Source organism: Neltuma alba, unplaced genomic scaffold, assembly GCF_004799145.2.
Source record: "Neltuma alba isolate B1F8T4 unplaced genomic scaffold, ASM479914v2 tig00012663_pilon, whole genome shotgun sequence".
NCBI lineage: Eukaryota > Viridiplantae > Streptophyta > Magnoliopsida > Fabales > Fabaceae > Neltuma > Neltuma alba.
Window position 1 is genome coordinate 128,038 of NW_021637096.1, and position 19,308 is coordinate 147,345.

Genomic DNA, 19,308 nt, shown 5'->3' on the forward strand with positions numbered 1-19,308 from the left:
TAATGGCGTATAAAAAATAATAAGAAGTAGCCTGTTTGGAATCAAAAATTAGTTTTAGAATATCCCTTATAATATGGAGAGGACCAGAGGAGGTAGCATGTATAATTAAAAGGCTTAATTAATATTGTCCTGAAATATAAAAACAATAGATGAATATGACTTTTTAAAATGTAAATGTTGAGAAAGGAATGGAGGCGAGGCGAGGTGAGGTAGGGGAATAGCATGACCTATTGTCCTAGATTGCAAATCTAAGATCCTCCTACGAAGTCGTAGAAATAGTGGTGCTCGTAAGCAGCTGGTCAATTGGTGTCCTTTCTTTGCCACCAAATGCACAAAACTGACTAGCAAACCAGAGATAGCATCTACGCCTGAAACGCAGTGTAGAATAGGCCAAACAAAGCCTTGCCACCTACTTCCTCTCCTCACATATATCTTACTGTTTCCAGCGCTGCAGCTAGTGCTTCACAGCATGTCTTTGACGCTCCGTGGCATTTAGGATCCCACTCATGTGTAAGTTGAATCTTTCGAAAATGCCCACGCATGGATGACGTCACACCACCTTATAATTAAATAACTAATTTATTAATATTTAAAAAAATTAAGCAAGTTGGTTATTTATAATAATGACAGATATATTATAACAAGCACCTATCCTATGAAAAGATGGTAAATTTGTGTAATAAAATACATTACAATCTTATATTTAGGATCAACGCAGATGTTTTATTTAGTTTTTTTGTTTAGATCGGAGATAATATGAAATTAATGATCTCGAAAAGATTACTAGCGGTGGAAATCGGAATCATATGTTTAGCCAAACAGGCTTCCAAGTTCCAAATCTATTGGGTCCGCTGGTCAAGCCCATTCTCGTGGTACTTGGCCCATGAGCTTTATGATTTGTGAAGGTGTCAGTGAATCACATTGATCGAGAAATTCAGATGGACTTCAAATTATAAAGTACCCCTAATGTACATGCTTTGAATGGTACTATGTGATTCTGGTCAAAAAAAAGAATGGTACTATGTGATTCGCCGATAATCTTTTTGTTATCGGGTTTTGAAATTGTTTTTAATGAGCTGAATTTAAAAAAATTAAAAAAAAAGATCTTGAAATTTTAATATAAAAAATTATAAAATAAAATATTAATAAAGATTAATCAAAAGTTTTTACCCCACTTTTTTAATTTGAATTCATTAAAAAATTTTTTTCCTTCCCTTCCCCTTTACTTTCCTCACTTTCCTCATACCAAATATAGGATAAATCTTTAGCCTCACTCATTGCTTCCCCTCGCTTCTAAAGATAAATACTTACCATTCATTTGGCCCGGATAGGTCAAAAGATAGGGGAAATAGAAGATTAAAAAGAAAAACTTTCAAAAATAATAAATTTTACTCCTCCGGTCCTAATTATAAGACCCAATTGACTTATTTGAAGAGATTAAGGAAGTAAGTTAAGTTGGTTATTTATAATAAATAAGTGTTGTTATTCCTAAAATATCCTTGCTAATTAAGTATATTGGCTAAAACTATCATTATTAGAAGGATTATCTTGAAAAAAATGCATAAATATAAGAGAAAAAATGGATTGGATCTTATAATTAGGACCAAATAAAAAGTTAAATTGGGTCTTATAATAAGGACCGGAGGAGTATTATATTTATTTTTAAAATTTTGTCATTTCTTTTTTAAAATGAATAAAGTGAGCGAAACAAAGTCTTGCTTGTTACTCACGGCCACAACTGTTAACCCAATTATACGCCCGGCCCAAAGTAAACCCAATAACGAGTGACTGCGGTCATCCGAGAAAACATATATTGACAGGCCGAGAAAGGAGAATCGTGCTCGGTTTTCCGTCTTCTTGTTTCTTTGGGTTAGCTTGCGCAGAGCTTTCCTCTGTTAAACCGATAAGGTGAACGCTGACGCTGGAGTCTATGACCGTATAACGTATACGAGCAAATGGACGCTATGCCAGATAAGGGAGAACTGATCTGAGACAGAGATAGGGAGAGAGAGTAAGGAGGGAGGAAGAGCAAGCAGCGAGCACAGCTAGGTGCTCCAGGCATGGCTTCATTAACTAATTTGCCGCCACATACCCACCCTCGCACAAACCCTGTGTCCTTCCACTTTTCCCCGGCAGTTCCTTCTTTCCGTTTCCGTCGGAACGTATCCTTGCTACACACTCGTCTCTGCGCCCTCAACACGGGTTCTGACGCCGATAATTTGCTCAGGAAGCCCGTCGTTTCTCCCGGTAAGGACATCTCTGAAATTTTGGAAGAAGATCAGGACAGCGGCGTAAAGAGGGCCTTTGACGATGTCAGTGAACACGAGAGATGGGTTGATTGGGAGGACCAGATTTTGGAGGATACTGTTCCTTTGGTTGGTTTTGTGAGGATGATTCTTCATTCTGGAAAGTGAGTTTTCCTTGTTACCATGACATTTTCCTCTTACAGGATTTCAGAGTCTCAGCATTCGGGGGAGGCAATTCGAATTAACGATACGGCCGGTCATCTTCGAAAATCTGTATTTATCATATTTAAAATCCGGAATAAAGTTTGGGCGCTGTTCCTGTAATTGTTTTGGTGTTTAGTGGGATGAGTTACTTAACAGATATTAAAAGTTCAAGTCTCTTAAATGCCTTGTGGTTGGTTGTTTTACTTCTATATTGTGAGCATGGTGTAAAACTGACTTGCATTCCACTGTCAACTGTACCCCAGTATTGTTTATCAAGAAAGCATGACTAATTTTCATATCAAATTTACTCCTACTCTCTCCTTGTTTCCCGCTCAACAAAGCACATTTCTTCTAACCCCAATGTATCCATCCCTAAGGGTTGTGTTGGTCTGAGTGAGAGGTACGAGAGTGCATCACCATCTCCTTATTACCTTTTGCAATCTTCTAACTCCAATGTATCGATCATTGGATTAACATATGCAATCTGCAATCTGTATTTTTCACCCGAATTTTGAGTATTACCTATCAGCCTCCCTCTCTCCCTCTCTATTGCTCTCTTTCCCACCACTCCATTAAGAAGGGTCTAAAATCATTGCATATTATTTGTAAAAGTCTCTTTCCCAAAGATCTGATAAATTTAATGACAATAATATTATTGATCATATTCTTATGAAGTGTTCTGATTTCCTTCATGCTAATCATAAAATTTTGATTGTGAAATCATGCCATAGATATGAAAGTGGAGATAGACTGATTCCAGAGCACGAGAATACCATTCTTGAGAAACTCCTTCCCTTTCATCCAGAATTCGAGAAGAAGAAAGGATGTGGAATTGATTACATAACGGTAACTTTCTTTCTCTACTGGCATTCTTGCTTACTATATATGCTGGAAATTAATATATAGTAGAAATTAAAGAAAGTCCAAATTTATATATGTTTCAGTGCTTGTGTTCGGTCCTCGTATTTATGAATTCTGAAGGTTTGGTAAGTTATTTACAGACATTGTATGTTTCCCATTCGCAAGTAGCTCCCCCTTTTTTCATTTGATCATTGAAATGGGTCTGTATTCTGTTAGAGTATTCAGTCCAGATTTCATAGTCGCCAAACTGGATTTCATGTATCAAGTGATGCACTGATTATGGGACTTAATTTATTCTTTTATGCTTCTCAACCTTGTAGTTTATCAAGTTCCTGATGCAAATGATACTATCAAGATGATCTTTAAATTGCCCATATTTTGTTGTATCTGAAAGATGAATTTGAAAGATGCTTTACTGTCCACTCCTTGGCGTTCTCTTTTCTCATCCCATGGTAGTTGTAATTTCACATGAAAAATGTATGCATTTATTAGCCTTGTAAAGTCTCTTGTAACTGGCCAATTTTAGCTTTTGGTCATAGTATTACCGATCATGGGACATAAGAGGAAGTAGAGCTTTCACGCTTGGCGCTTTCTAAGTAGCAGTGAGCCAAATGACCCTCCCGCTGGCAAAAGCCACCCTCATCCCCCGCTAGTTATAAGCTCACACAAACGATGTGTTTGCATTAGTCGATTTAACAGCCTTAGCAAAGTATCTTGTCGTTAACTAAATATATTATATAATGTTTGATATTATTACAAAGTTAGAAACATAACATATACAATGTGAATAGCCAACTCCTAGGAACCCCTTCCTTTTGTCTAGAGCCAAGGTGGTAGGTATTGACATCCGCAAGAGAGTCGGATGTGCTTCCTAAACACCTATGTTTAATCCCATATGCCAGGCAACAGTTACAGCTGCTGATAAGTACGTAACATGATAGGATCCTGCTTTCCTCGCTGCTGGTTAGTTATCCTTGGCTTCTGATCCCTATTTCATCACTCTATTTAGGACTAATGTAAGTTGACCACACTCTTCGACATGACAGGGCAAAGAAAGAATCTGTAAGTTCAGGAAGTTAAAATTTTGGGTTTTATGCACATGCCACAAGTTCCGATTGCATCTAACAATATTTACCATTAAATTCTGTCCAATCTGTTTTTTCTTCTGTTATCATGAAACCTGGCTTATTTTATTTATTTATTTTTACTGCTTTTTAGTGATTGGTTTTTTATCTTGATTTGATGCTCAAATATGTCTGATAATTTTTTCGATGGCAGGTTGGATATCACCCCAACTTTGAAAGATCTAGGTGTTTATTCATAGTACGAAAAGATGGGGAGCTGGTTGACTTTTCATATTGGAAATGCATCAAAGGTTTGATCAGAAAGAATTATCCATTATATGCTGACAGTTTCATTCTCAGACATTTCCGGCGGCGCAGGCGTAATTTTTGAAGTTGCCAATGTCTAGTTTCTTGTTGCTGGGTTGGATGCCATTTGAAGGCGCCGCTGAAAGATGGAACATGGCGAGAAAATATTGTTCAGCTGAGGGGAGGGAATAGACTTTAGCAGTTAATTATTTGAAAGATGGCGATAATTCTGGAAAGTGAAAATTACTCTCCTCTATTGTTGATAATTCTCATTTGAATATTAATTTTTTGCAATGCAGATTATGTATATAGGGGGATGGATTTTGTTAATTGACAATAGCTTCAGTGAGATTGTATGAGGAAGTTTTTCAATTTTGAGATTTGTTTTAAGAAATTGAGAGCTTCGAATTAAAAATATTTACATGAAAGGGCTGGGTTAAGTTGAATATCGATGGATCTGCAAAAGGGCGGCCGGGGGTTCCTGGGTGCGGAGGAGTAATAAGGGGAGGCGGGAGAGGATGGAGAATGGCTGGGTGGTTTTGTAAACAGGATTTGGAATTGTGTGGTTTTGAATGCTAGATTATAGGGGGTATCGTCTGGTTTTTGTGCATTGAAGAGGTGGGGCATTGAGAAGGTTATTGTTAAGTCAGATTCAACCACCGTTGTGACACTGATCCAGGATATAATGAACAGTTGTGTTCAGAATAGATCTGTAATAAATGTGGGCGTATGATCGCTGATTAGCTCACATACAGGAAGGGAAGGTAACTTGTGCGTTGACTGGTTAGCAACTTGGAGCCTAATTTCTGGGTCGACCTAAGGGATTGCACGAGTAGCTGAATAGTGATCAATGGGCACTTTCGGCCCAAGGCTGCTTGCTTTCTCATTTGTTGGGCTTATCCCCAGTTTTATTTTACGCGATAAGACATGTTATTGTGTGTTATGGGGGGAATATGATAAGCAGTGCGAGTACTGTTTATGAGATGACGATGATTGATTTGGGAAACGGTTCAAACTTTTTATTTAAGATTTTTTTTATAATAATAAATGTAAACTAATTCACCTGACTACCAAGTCGAGCGGAGCCGAGGGAGAACGGCCCGGATTTACTCACATAAACGACGTCATTTCGAACGAGCAGTAAAGTCGATGTAGAAAGAAGCGTGGGCACGGAGCAGAACAATGGAACGCTATTACGATAAGGCTCTAATCCACGGGGTTATGTCCTTTTTCTCTTACCCGCCTAATCTGGATCCATTTTTTCTTCACAACGAGCCAAGTGTCCATATCCGGGACCGTTCTTCAACCTTTCAAAATGTGATTGGGCACTGTGAGAACGATGCCCCAGCTGGTGGCTGGTCATTGATCCACGTTTCAAAAGACAGCACCGAGTGCGAGCGCTCAATTATATAACCATGGAAGCCAAAGCCAGATTCCCGCAAGGTAAAACCCATCAATGCGTGCAAAGTATTTGCTCTGTTTTAATTCCAGCTTATTTGGAGGTCAACCGAGCATTTCGTGAGAGAGAGAGAGCCTAAACCAAGGCATGAAGTATTTTTCCCCACTAGGCAACAGCATTTCAATTCCATGTTTTCTTTTATTGCCATTCTTTTTCCATGGTCACGTTGTTTTCTTTGCCTGGCATTTCTATCGAGAGGTGTCTTCTTTCTGGAATCAATGCAAATTACTCCCAGATGTATACATCCCATATGTTTAATGAAGATAATATTAATCGTATTATCTTGAAGTGCTGTGATTTCTAATATGCTTATTACAAATTACTACTTTCGACTCTAAATATAAGAGCTAATTAACTAATCAAGTATATTGGCTAAAACTACTATTATTAGAATAACTATCTTGGAAAAAAAAAATACATTAATATAAAAGACAAAATACATTATATCAAGGATAAGAGCCTTATATAAAAACTAGACTTTTACGTGGAAATCACATAACATTTGGGGCATATCATATCATCATTCATGACTTGTGTCAGCGTGAAATCACGGTTGGTGGATGTAATCTTTTAGCTGCTGATCCCATATTTGTCTAATGCTTCTCTTTTAGACTATTGGCCCAAGGCCAGTTGACCCCTGCTCTTCCACATATCGGGGCCAAGAATAAATCAGTAAGCTTCCACTGCATCTGATGCCCCTTTAGGAGAAGAGGGGTTAACCCTTGGTTTCTTTTTGGAAATTATCATGGTTTTTTAAGTGCTGGAAAATGATTTGACTTTATTTTTTATGATAATATTCTAATTAACAAACATGGAATTTAATTAATAAAGAAGCAATAATATTATTTCATCATCGCCGTCAAGTTAGGATTTTTCATTTTTGTGGTCACAAAACATCCGTATGAGAACAAGCAACCCCAGGGGCAAGGGTTTGGGTATAATATAACAAGTAATGAACAATTATAAACGGTCAAAATATTTGGATCAGAGTCCTACACGTAATGAAGTCGTTAGTCCGGGGCTGCTGGCTGCATACTTGCGTTCATCTTAACGGTGTGGTCCCAAATGAACAGACATAAATATTAAACTAGTTCAGCTGCGCGCATGCAAACTATTGAAAGTGTTACTTGTATGCAACGATTGGATCCATAAAGAATATCCTCAGGGCTACGGACTGATCTCAAATATTACATATACTCTATATATCCCGAGTATCAGAAAACACTTGAAAACTTCAAAGAAGAACAAACATTAAGCTGAAATGTAATAAGGTTCTGAACTGCTGACGTGAACGGCCACAGTGAAGAATAACAAAACTGCTCCAGGAAGAAAAGGAGGAGACAATCTTTTTCATTATTATTATTATTATTATTGTCGATGGCTGCATGTGAATTGCACTTTGGCAATTTGGGAGATACATATTGTCTTCCACGTGTCTAATTCTTATTTGGCTTCCCCTGCATCTACCAACTTAAAGTGACGCCTGTCCCTTTGATGTTTGAATTCTGATAGCAACACGAGGCAGTGCACCCTGCCTCTGTGTCTAGTTTTGTATGGGCCATCGGGTCATTTATCCCTGTTCGTTACCATGGACTTAACTGGACCTCCGTGGGACAATCGCACAGTTTCACACCCCTGGGTCTTCCATGAAATATAAGCATCAGGGGAGAGTCCATCATAAACTCAAAACACTAACCTATTGAGTGAAAGAGGCACTTTACTTGATTTCTTACCGCTTAAAACCCTGTACAAGTAGCCCCCTTCGTGAACATCCGCATGTCATACTATTGTTACAAGTCCCAAAAAGAAAGGAACTAATCCCAGAGAACTAGTCTTAGATGGATGGAGATCCCTTCAACTTATAATCCACAACTCATGACGCTCTGCTTAATATTTGATCATCATGCTTTTCTGATCAAACTGGTTCAGGAATTAGTGGTTTTATTTGGCAGATTTTAATCTGGGTGTGAATGAGTGTTACTGAGATAATCAGGGAAGGATCACATTTAAAGCTCCACTAAAAATGTCTCACTATTATCTGGGCGCCCTTGCTCATGCGGGAACAGCAGAAAGTGATAATGTCATCGTCACAGGGATGGTTCCAACTTCCAAGTCTATCCACCAAACAAAACTCCCCCACGTCCACATCCTCCTCCTAACTTTGAATAATGCAGTTTGGAGGATAAAGGCTGTAACTTTTATTTTTCTCTCGCACTTTTGTCGGTTCCCAATGAAAACGACAGGATTCTACTCTCTCCCATATTTTTATTCATTTGCTGACGTGCTTATTTTATTATTCCATTATCTTTTGTCATTGACATTTTCTCACTACAATTTCTGGAACTCTCATTTTGACAACCACCCCTAGTGTGACTCACTTCAGGGATCTCTGTTTCTGCCATTTCTTTAACATGTTATGAATTCGGGTGGTGTCGTATATTTTATTATGAATGGTTTTTTTTAAATAAAGATAGACAAGCAAAGCATGTGAGGGCGGATTCTGCGGGCAGAGTTAGGTGGAAATTGTATTTTATATTGTTTGGGTATTACTGTTACATTATTGCCATAATGGGATTTTTTTTTTTGTCACAAATTGGGGAATCCTTATCTCCTTCTTGCCATGTAGATGGGCAGTTTAGCAGGAGAAAAATGACGTTGTTCTTATTATATATGGATAGGTTGATGCGACTTTGTTTCCAACAAATTATTAAATACTGAAAGTTGCATTGGGCACAGCATTCCCATTGTAAACTTCATCCCGGCATCAAGGCATGCTTTTCTAATATTGACAAAAGGACGTTGAATTAGTACCTTCTCATTATTTTTTTCTGGCTAGAGAGTATCTGTTCATCATTTAAATAAATAATATAACTCCTATCTAAAAAATAAATAAGAAGTGGTGATGATTTTGATTCTCACAACTACCACATATAAAAAAAAAAGTGGGTATATTTTCTCTTCAAATATGCAAATTTCAAGAACAAATAATAACAGACAGCACAACAGAACAGACCAGTGGGAGGCTGCGTCGTGGGAGACGTCTGTTATGGAGGCGTGAAGACGTGTCGATGCTGGGAAGGGACGCATAGCAAAAGTGCGTACCCAAAAAGGAATCATTCCGATTATTTAAGAAGGATGGGGGAAAAAACGGTAGAAAGCCTCATAAAACGTAGAAATTTTTCATAGTTGGACTTTTATGATGAGTCTTCTGCTTATACTAACCACCCCCGGGGCGAACTTCCGGTCACGCCGTGCAAATATAACACTACGTATAATATCTCCATTTATTTTTTTCTCATATATTTATTTTTTAAGATAGTTATTTTAATAATAATAATAATTCTAATTCTAGCTTATACATTTAATTATTAAGGATATTTTAAAAAAGACAACGCCTATTTATTATAAATAACTAATATAATTATTTTTTAATTTATTTAAATTAGTCAATTAACTTTTATATTAAAAATTAAAAAAAATACAAGGTATACATAATTACCATAGGGTCATTGCCACATTAGTGGGCCCTTGCTTCTTTTTTATTTTTTATTTTTTTGGGCCAACGCGAGACCCCTCTTGAAGGGGATTCTTTTTTAAATTTTAAATTGCAAAACTTATAGAATACTTATTATTTGATTTTTTTTATTTATAGTTTCAAGCTAATTATGTACTGTTTTTTTATGTATACTTTTTTATAATAATTTATTGAGTATGGACCGAGGTGGCGGAGCAGAACTTTCACATAGTTTGTCACGGACTTGGTCGTAATTCCAACGAACCGTGCGGCCTAGCAAACTTCTTGCCTTAAGTTGCTAGTCAGCCTAACTCACGAAGGAACACAAAGGAACAAGAGACTCAAATCACGAAGGAACACAAAGGAACAAGAGACTCAAAGAAAGAACTTTGTATTGATCTCTCAAGTACTTACAACACTCTCACTTTCTTGAGTCTCTTGTTCCTTTGTGTTCCTTCGTGAGTTAGGCTGACTAGCAACTTAAGGCAAGAAGTTTGCTAGGCCGCACTGTTCGTTGGAATTACGACCAAGTCCGTGACAAGTTTCACGTGGGTTGAATGGATATCCGCATGTGATTATGCCGCTCATTTCGTCGCCGACCATCAAAACCAATCTCTGACCCTTCTTTTCGGGGACACGTGTAGAGGCAAGATTCTCCCAGAAAGCAAAATTTGATTGGGTTCCGTCACAATCTGGGCCGTCCAGTTCCTGCTGATCATTGCTCCACGTTTCGCCTTTCTAAAGGCTAGCATCGGGCAGGGACTCAATTATCTAATTCTCCGCCATCGCGACAAAATAATTATTTAATAATAAATGCACTAATAAAACTACGGATTACGCCAGTGACCCCACTGCGTCCCGATTCAATCCTGAAAACAATGTGAAGAGACAACGGGCCATGGACACTTGGCGATCTTAGAGGAAGCCTAGGAAACCACCAGACACTACTCTACGGAAATTTTCAGAACAAGATACCAAATCGGGAAAACTTTTAAAGGAAAATTAAGATAAAAAGGGTAAATGCACTGACCCCTCATTCCTTCTCCGTTCCTTAACCTTTTCCTGTTCTTACTTCTTCTGGTTTCTCCTTCCTTTGCTAGTAATGAGATGTATTGTAATTGATCACTCATCAGTCAACAGTCATCCGTCTGAGTTGTATTGATTTCTTTGCTGATTTTGACGATAAGTTGATCCTTTGGAGATTTCAGTTTTATTATACTCATTTTATCTTTACTTTATGCTTCTTTGCCCCTTTCCTTCCCTTTTTAATGCATTTCTATCCAGTGGCTCTGTTTTTTTTGTCATCATCGTTTAAATTGGAATAATGGTTGATTCTGAAGTCAGGTTGAACCTTGTTCATTTGGACGTTTCATGAATTTCTCTCACGACATATATATTTGAGAAAGAAAAATAACAGGTTTCTCAACAGTACTGTACCTCAATTGAGCCTTTTCCATCATAGTTTGAAGAAGCTGAGCTTAATTCACTGTTCTATTATACATGTAAACTCAAGTCCGTAGTCTCTTCTCTCTCTATTTCGTATTTGATAGTGAGTCGAGTTTCGTTGAGTTCGTTTAGAAGTGTGAGAGAGTGGAGTCTGAATTTTTGCCCGTAGTAAGCTTAGATCAGCTTCCGATAGTGCTTCATTCAGATTTCACCCGGATTGAGACCACAATGAACTTTAAGAATGTGAAGAACGACCCTGCGGTCGATAACAGCAGTGGCGGAAGGCAACCAGTGAACTTTTCCCTGGCACGACAGCCGTCCGTCTACTCTCTGACATTTGACGAATTCATGAGTACCATGGGAGGTCCTGGAAAGGACTTTGGGTCCATGAACATGGATGAGTTGCTCAAGAACATTTGGACAGCTGAAGAAATGCAAACAATGGCGTCCGCCGGCTTTGTTCAACCGGTGACCGGTACCTCTGGTGATGGCCATTTGCAGAAACAAGGATCGTTGACACTGCCACGGACAATTAGCCAGAAGACAGTGGATGAAGTCTGGAAGGATATTTCCAAGTACGGGATTGCTACTGGTCCTGGAGGCCCCAGTTTTCCTCAGAGGCAGCAGACTCTGGGAGAGATGACGCTGGAGGAGTTCTTGGTCAGAGCCGGCGTGGTCAGAGAAGATATACAACTAGATGAAAAGCCAAACGGGGGGCTTTTCGCCGATTTGTCTCGGACAGGGAATCATGGTGGTTTAGAGATGGGTTCTCCGCAATTCAACAAGGGTGCAGGGTTAGTAGGAGGCCCGATTCCCGGCAATAACAACGATCGTCTAACTCTTCAATCGTCAACCAATTTGCCGTTCAATGTTAACGGGATTAGATCGAATCATCAACAGTTGCCTACTTCACAGCCACCGCAGCTGCAACCGCAGATACTTCCAAAGCAACCTGCTATGTCTTATGCAGCTCCAGTGCCATTAATGAGCAATCAAGGAATCAAGAGCGGAATAGTGGGACTTGCTGATCAGAATCTAAAGGCCAATATAGTTCCGGGTTCTGCACTGCAAGGTGGAGGGATCGATGGTATGGGTTTCGGACATGGGGGTGTTCATGTAGCTACAAGATCCCCAGCGAATCAACTGTCTTGCGATGAAACTGGGAAGATTAACGGGGATACTTCGTCAGTATCGCCAGTTCCTTATGTATTCAATGGTGGTTTAAGGGGAAGAAAGCGCAGTGGAGCTGTGGAGAAGGTAATTGAAAGGAGGCAGAGAAGAATGATAAAGAATAGAGAATCAGCTGCTAGGTCGAGGGCTCGCAAGCAGGTGAATTTTTGTTCTATAAGCTCGTTCTCACCTTCCCGTCAACCCAGCTTCTTTGTTTCTACAATTTTATATTGACTTATTGGGATTATTCTAAATTTAACAATCGAGATTGCTGCATTTACTCATTCGACTGGTTGAGTGCTTGAATTCAAGAGAGTAACTTCAATCCACTTGGGTTGTAATGAAATTTGTGGATTGATTAAAATAGAAAGGAACTCGCGCCCTTCTGACTCTTCTGTAGAATTGCCATCTGGATTAGCTGATCTCACGCAAGATGTTGGCCCCTGCTGCAGACTGTTTATGTAATTCTAGTAACAGGAAAGAGATTTTGTGTAATCTCAATAAGGAAAAAAAATTCTGCATATTTAATCAATAGATGCAATTATTTCCAGGATCTAAAGAACATAATATGATGAGAAGTTGCCTTATTTAATTTCTATGCTAACATTTCAACTAGACCTTAACTCTGTTTTTATTCTCCGTTGGCATGCTGTGCAAGATATTGAAACGTCTGATCAATGAAATGCATAAAATAGCATTAAAAGCACTAGGCATAAGTTAATATATTTTACCAGCGAATCGATTTTACTGGGGACATAACGTGGGAAGACGGTCCAGATGGAAGTTTTGATAAATGTATCAGGATGCCTGATATGTTTTTTTCACCTTGATCCTCGACTTTCTCTTCTTCCAGGCATATACCACGGAACTGGAAGCAGAAGTTAAAATGTTAAAAGATGAAAACCAAGAACTTCGAAGGAAGCAGGTAATTTTTGTTATTGCAGCATGTTCCATGCGGATGTGAGATGCCGGAACACCTGCCGATTCATCCATATGGCTTAAGTTCACGTACACTAGTGTAATATTTTCTGATGCATCATCTTTTTGGACTCTGCAGGCTGAAATCATGGAAATTCGAAAAAAACATGTAAGTTGGGCCTTTGTTTACCTTTGTTTTTTCCCCCATTAAGGGTTCTTTTCCATCTTCTATGTTTAGTTTGACCTTTACTGTTATTGAGTGGTCAAAACTTTTCTCATGGTTGAGCAATGAGGTTATGCCCCATTTCATAACTATTTTTGGTCCCGGTATCATGATTTAAATCTGGCCGAAGAAATACAGCATCATCTTTACCCTAGAGAATATGTTTTAGTTTTATAGACCCATTACGGTTGCCAGGTCTTAGTTTGGAATTGTTTTCTGGGATAGAAATTGGTTTTTTTCTTTATGCCCTTGGGAGCTGTTAGTGGTTTGCAATGGGTCATAAAAAGTCCGCTTACCTATCGCAAGAATCCCTACCTTCCATCGTTCTAGCCTGTTAGTTCTCTAATTGAGGATTTTCCCTATATGATGCGTGTGTTCGAGAATTCTGAACTAGAGAGCAACAGATGACGTTGAAAGTTTCTTTCTTCGTGAATACTTCCATCAGCTACTCTGTTTTAGGACTGCTAGTTCATGGCCATCATCATTTGAAGACTCGATAATAAACACTCGCCGCTATCAGATTTGCCCTCGTGTAGCTGTGGGCACTACTTAATATTTCATGCATATGGTTAGAAACTGATCCCTACTTTTCTGCCATTCCCAGATTATGGAGATGATAAATACGCAACAAGCAGTCAAGAGAAGATGCTTGAGACGAACTCAAACTGGACCATGGTAGAATGAAGATGGTGAAATGATGCTGATGTAGGCTAAATGCATGACTACACGTACATACTTCCAAATACCGTATTCTGCCGTAGATTGGGGGTCAATAACTCCTAGATAGGCGTTTGAAAGTTTGATATCTAGCCTCTACTTCAGACACTTGTTGGGGAGAAGAGGTGTTTTTGCAAACGTTCAGTTTCATGTCGTCTTTGGAAAACACTCTTGTGCAGATTATTCGTTGCCGAATATGAGTCGTAGAGAAATTTAAGTTTTGCATCTTTTGTATTACGGTTCATAGGACCCTAGAAGAATAGACCAGCCTTGCCTCTTTCGCGCCATCGGTTAGCATTGACACTATTTCATCCCTTATGTATGTATGTATGTGTTTGAATTGCTTTTATTTCAAGGGCAAATTTCTGATAACTCCTAGTACAAAGCAATGAGAATGGCATCGTCATACTTAGAATTCGCAACACACAAATACTAATTCAAAGCTACAGTTTTAGAATTCGCAACACACAAATACTAATTCAAAACTACAGTCACATTGATTAGAATCACAGAAGATCCTTCGTAGTGATATTGACATGCTCTGTAATAAACCAGAGTCACTGGCCCCCTCTCTAGGGAGACGATTGTTGCCGCCCTTCAATTGTCATAGGGGCTTGGGGATATGCGTATTCCCCGCCTTCTAGGTCCATTCACCCTGTAAGTAACTAGACATATAAAATTTATGAAGGATTTGACCTTTTTTAAGTTAGAAAAGAGGTTTACAGGGTCCAAAAGCAAATAAAAACAACAACAATAGACACCAATCTGGCACATATGAAAGTCCAATGACGCTGAAAGTTCCTTAACTTAAGCATGCCCAGTTGACAAGATCCAAAAAAAATTCCAAAAATTAGAATCAGAATTAAAATTAGAATGCTACAAAAGTCTTGAGCGAGGGAGTCAGAGTCAATATCCCTATTTATACAACTAAGATGTCAGTTACACTAACAACTAAAGCAAATCTTTCAGTTGATCTCATCATAATATTGATCTTCAGAGCATCAAGGAGGATCCTTCGTATCCAAAAAAATAAAAACATAAAGGAGCAGTGACTCACAGATGAGCCAACTGAGCTTTTCTATGCGAGCGTATTCTCCGCAGAACTGTCTGTACTTGGTTCGGCTGGTAGCATAGTGAATGACTGTATCTAACACCTTCGCTTTTTGCTGCTTCCCTGTTGTCTGAAGTTTCATGCCCAGCAAAAAACAAGGGGGACACCTCAGGCAAGAAATCAATTCCCGCCAGGTGCTGGGCCCACTTATAAGGGCGTGATGTTCTATTATCATTGAACATTATAGCATCCCCGACAATGAGCTTGGCTGACTGTATTACCAATCAAAAGGATTATCATGACACAGACATATCATACAAAGTTGTGGGAATAAATGAAGGATAGAGATATACAATGAAGAATGAGCCACAAAAATGAATTAGAAAACATCCCATTTGCATACCTGGTGAGGGAATTCGAGACCTGTGTCATCGGGGAATAAATTGCACAAGATGTCATTGTTGGGACCATCATCAGATGCTTCAATTCCAACACATACAATATTCAACTTCACCAAGTATTCAAATGTTAGAATGATGAGTTTTGCCGACTTAAAATCGGGAACCTCATCATCATACACGTGGAGATTGATTTTAAGTGGATGGACTTGCAATGCGGCTGAGTGGTAAAGACTCTCCTTGCCTTGAACCATCCTAGGCCGTTTTCTTTGTCCCTGCATATCTTCTATGTCATCAGGTGCTTCGTCTCTTAATTTGCTAACACCCAAGGAGGTGGAAATACCTGAGAATCAAAACCAAATTGCACTGAAATCATGAATTTTCTATTGAGGTGGAATAATAAAATAAATGTCAAATTTGAAGAGGGTCAGAACTTAGTACTCAGACACTTTAGCAATCATAAAGCCAAGTGGGGTGGACACAATTAAAAATAGATGTTCAATTGTACCATTTATTATCTTAAGGCAGCATATATGGAATAACTAATCTTTCTGTATGATATTGCCTTTTTTACCAAAAAAACTAATCTTGAACACTTACAAGACTTTCTTTCCGATACTCTTTGGATGCTGTTAATATTTCACCTATCATAAATCCTCGTCTTAGATAATATTGTCAGAGTAATGGTCTAGTATAGGGTTTAATCATTAGAAACATATAGAAAGGACAGATTCATAATCCCTTGTCAATAGACTTACTGCAAGCTGCTACAGTACTGGATAACATTTTTGATGCCCCTCAAAGAATGCCAGAATTTAAATGTCAACTGTCATTTACCAGTGTCCTTATAAGCTTGATGACGGGCAAATGTTTGAGCATCTTTTAGGGTTCCCGTGATCTCCAGATCAATTGATTCCCCAAATGCTTCCTTTTGAGCCAATAGCTCTGAGTAAATCACAAAAAGAGGTGGTGGAAGCAACTCTGCCAAACTCTGGTGCTTTAGTTTCCTAGCTTGCTGAACTCCTAGTTGGCTTTGTATTGGCAGCGATGCTTTCTTAAGAGACTTAAACTGTGAAGGGAGACTTGACAGGGATTTTTTCCGGTTTGCAATTGCATCCAAAAGGATTTTCTTTTCTTGTTCTATATTGTTGTGAAGTTTGCAGAGCTCCTTCCGCTGATACAAAATAGTAACTATTATGGCATCTAACTCTCTTCAATTGAAAGAAAAGACTATGAAGGCAGATTATTAACACAAACAAAACAGACAAAAGTGTCCAGTTTTAACATGGCAAAGATGCAGCATATATCAAGAAACACAAAATTTGTTGCATTGATACCCCTAAAAGCTAACATCTATTATGCGCACAAATCCACCTAATTGCTGATTGTTATATGCAACGGGTGAACTTTTGCAATAATTACCGAGTCTTACCTGGAATAGCTCAAAATTGAGCCTCTTAAGCATCAAATCGTGGGCACTGTCATTTGACAATACAGACTGCTTGATGTTTTCCGGGGCATCGCGAAAAAATTCTTCCTCCGTTACCAGTTCAATATCAGAATATTTTGACTTGAAGTCTTTGCAAGTCTTTATTGCTTTAACATAGTGGCTTTTCTCATACATCAGGTTTTGAAGCTGCAAACTTGAGAAGTCTATCGGCGGCTTTGCATGTTCCGTTTCCATTCTAACACGGTCTTCCTCTAGCAAGATGGTACGGTTTGCCTGGAAACATAAAGACATATATATGCCTTCGAATTAATATGAAGCGCGTTATTTGGGACTTAAATCTTGGTATGTCGAATGATAGGGATTGAATAGGAAAGATAGATCATGACATTGCTGAATGGTTTAGGAAGCTAAACTCATGACATCACAAACAATTAGGGAATAGGAAGGATAACTTATGGAAATCGGATACTGTCTCGAATTAAAATCAGGATCGTTCATTTGAATTGGCAGAGCAGAAACCATTTTAACTAAAAGGTTAGTCATAACCCCTAGAGCAGAAAACAAGAGCGGTAGAGTCGGGGACCTGACGGAGAGTGATGAGGTTGAGGAACATCTGAGTGACGAGCTCTCTGAGCTGCGATTTGGGTGCGCCATCTTTCTTAACAGATAGCATTTCGGCGACGATGTTCTCCGCCGAAGTCTTGCAATTTTGCAGTACTTCGAAAGGAGATTCCTCCAACGAGCGCTGTTCCGCTGAGTGCGCACCTTGTCTGTCTTCGTCTTCCATTTTTCTTCCCGCCGTTAATTGCTCACCAACACCCCAGGGGTTCCCAATTCCCAAATTGTGTGGGCGTCGGAGCTGAGAATTATCAAATGGAGGTTATTCTTTAATGGCCCTTTTTTTTTTTGGGGACCAGCATCATGGCCCATTTGGTCCACTTGAATATGTGGGAATGTAATGAAATATAATATTATCCCCTATTATAATTATAAGAGCTATTAATTAATTTGAATAAATTAAAAAATAAGTTAAGGTAGTTTTTTTAAACTATCCTTACTAATCAAGTATATGGTTATAATTATTATTATTAGAAGGATTACTTTGAAAAAAATACATAAATATGATAGACAAAATGGATTGAGGTCTTATATTTGAATCAAAATAAAAGTTAAATGAAGTCTTATATTAAGGATCGGAAGTAGTAGTTGGGAATGTAGGTAATGTAATTACAATAAAATTGTTTGGTTCAAAATTAAGAATGATAAAATTTAATTCATTATGCATATTTAATTAAACACGAATAAAACTAAAAGGACAAAAATACACCTAAACCCAGATAAAATTGCAATTAGGTATGCGTTCCCTCCTTCTTCCTCATCCATCGTTGACCCTCAACCCAACTTCCTTGTATTTTGGGTTGCATCTCTTCCGACAAAATTGAATCAAAACCAGAAAGAAGAAGTAAAAACTATTTATATAAAAAAAAAAAGAAGTAAAAACCAAAAACAAAATTTAGAAGGCTGATTCATTTTATGTTATTTTGAAATTCTCAAAATACCTCTCTAACCTGTCACTTATTCAAACCCCAAGTACTTTTTAGATTAGCCTTTCTCTCCTCTCAGCGGAAAGGCCAGGAGTGAGAGTTGGAAGAAGACTTCAAATATGAGCATGAGATCAGGGCAGAAAAATATGATAAAAAATACAAGGATAAATAATATCTTTTTTCAAATTCCCACGTGTTGTAATCCTCGTTTAGGGCCTTTAGCAGTGCAATTCCTATTACATCATTTGAAGTAATCCTGATGCATCTTGAATCCCTTTTACAATCTAAATGTACAAACCAAACATGTGAAAGCTGGCACTGCATCAGCATTACAAGGAATTCAAATGCAATGCATCCAACCAAAAGTGCCATAAAGGTTAAAAAAAAAACGTTTTTTGCCAACTATTTGTCTATATATAATTAAAGTAATATTCCTCCACTTCCTTTTATATTTATCATTTTAGAATTTCGAAATAGCTTTAAATATTATTTTTAATTCTAACCAACTTGATTCTCAACAAAAAAAGACAAATTATACTTAACAAAGATAGATTAGAAAAGTCATTAAAGATTTTACATATTAAATGAGAGATTGAACCAAAAAAAAACTCGAGAGTTTAATAATGAGAGGAAGGAGGGAGCAAATAACAAGGCAATAAGAGCATGAAATTTTGCAAGGAGGATAAGGAAAAAGAAAATTAAAAATATAAATTTGAGTGAAAATCTACTTGAGCGAA

General features: G+C 38.1%; 3 protein-coding genes across 5 annotated transcripts; 2 read left to right on the plus strand and 1 right to left on the minus strand.

Moving 5' to 3' along the window:
• The first annotated feature begins 1,839 nt into the window (after positions 1-1,839).
• LOC114729668 (protein DCL, chloroplastic-like) lies at positions 1,840-5,071 on the plus strand. 2 transcript variants are annotated; one of them, XM_028916704.1, is made up of 4 exons: positions 1,840-2,410; positions 3,182-3,296; positions 3,395-3,436; positions 4,590-5,071. In XM_028916704.1, the coding sequence occupies exons 1-4, from the start codon at positions 2,061-2,063 to the stop codon at positions 4,764-4,766; spliced, it is 684 nt and encodes a 227-aa protein (XP_028772537.1). In that variant the 5' UTR covers positions 1,840-2,060; the 3' UTR covers positions 4,767-5,071. The 2 variants fall into 2 exon arrangements, with proteins under 2 accessions (XP_028772537.1, XP_028772538.1); XM_028916705.1 differs by lacking the exon at positions 3,395-3,436.
• A 5,619-nt stretch (positions 5,072-10,690) lies between these two features.
• LOC114729687 (ABSCISIC ACID-INSENSITIVE 5-like protein 5) lies at positions 10,691-14,500 on the plus strand. Of its 2 annotated transcripts, XM_028916726.1 has the most exons (5): positions 10,745-10,763; positions 11,205-12,429; positions 13,124-13,195; positions 13,328-13,357; positions 14,016-14,500. In XM_028916726.1, exons 2-5 carry the CDS (start codon positions 11,329-11,331, stop codon positions 14,088-14,090), a joined length of 1,278 nt encoding a protein of 425 aa, XP_028772559.1. In that variant the 5' UTR covers positions 10,745-10,763; positions 11,205-11,328; the 3' UTR covers positions 14,091-14,500. The 2 variants fall into 2 exon arrangements, with proteins under 2 accessions (XP_028772558.1, XP_028772559.1); XM_028916725.1 differs by having other exon boundaries at positions 10,691-12,429.
• A 519-nt stretch (positions 14,501-15,019) lies between these two features.
• LOC114729667 (THO complex subunit 5A) lies at positions 15,020-17,873 on the minus strand. Its single transcript, XM_028916702.1, has 5 exons — positions 17,611-17,873; positions 17,010-17,300; positions 16,415-16,751; positions 15,583-15,920; positions 15,020-15,451 (listed from the first exon to the last, which is right to left on the minus strand). The coding sequence occupies exons 1-5, from the start codon at positions 17,812-17,814 to the stop codon at positions 15,182-15,184; spliced, it is 1,440 nt and encodes a 479-aa protein (XP_028772535.1). The 5' UTR covers positions 17,815-17,873; the 3' UTR covers positions 15,020-15,181.
• Between the last annotated feature and the right edge of the window lie 1,435 nt (positions 17,874-19,308).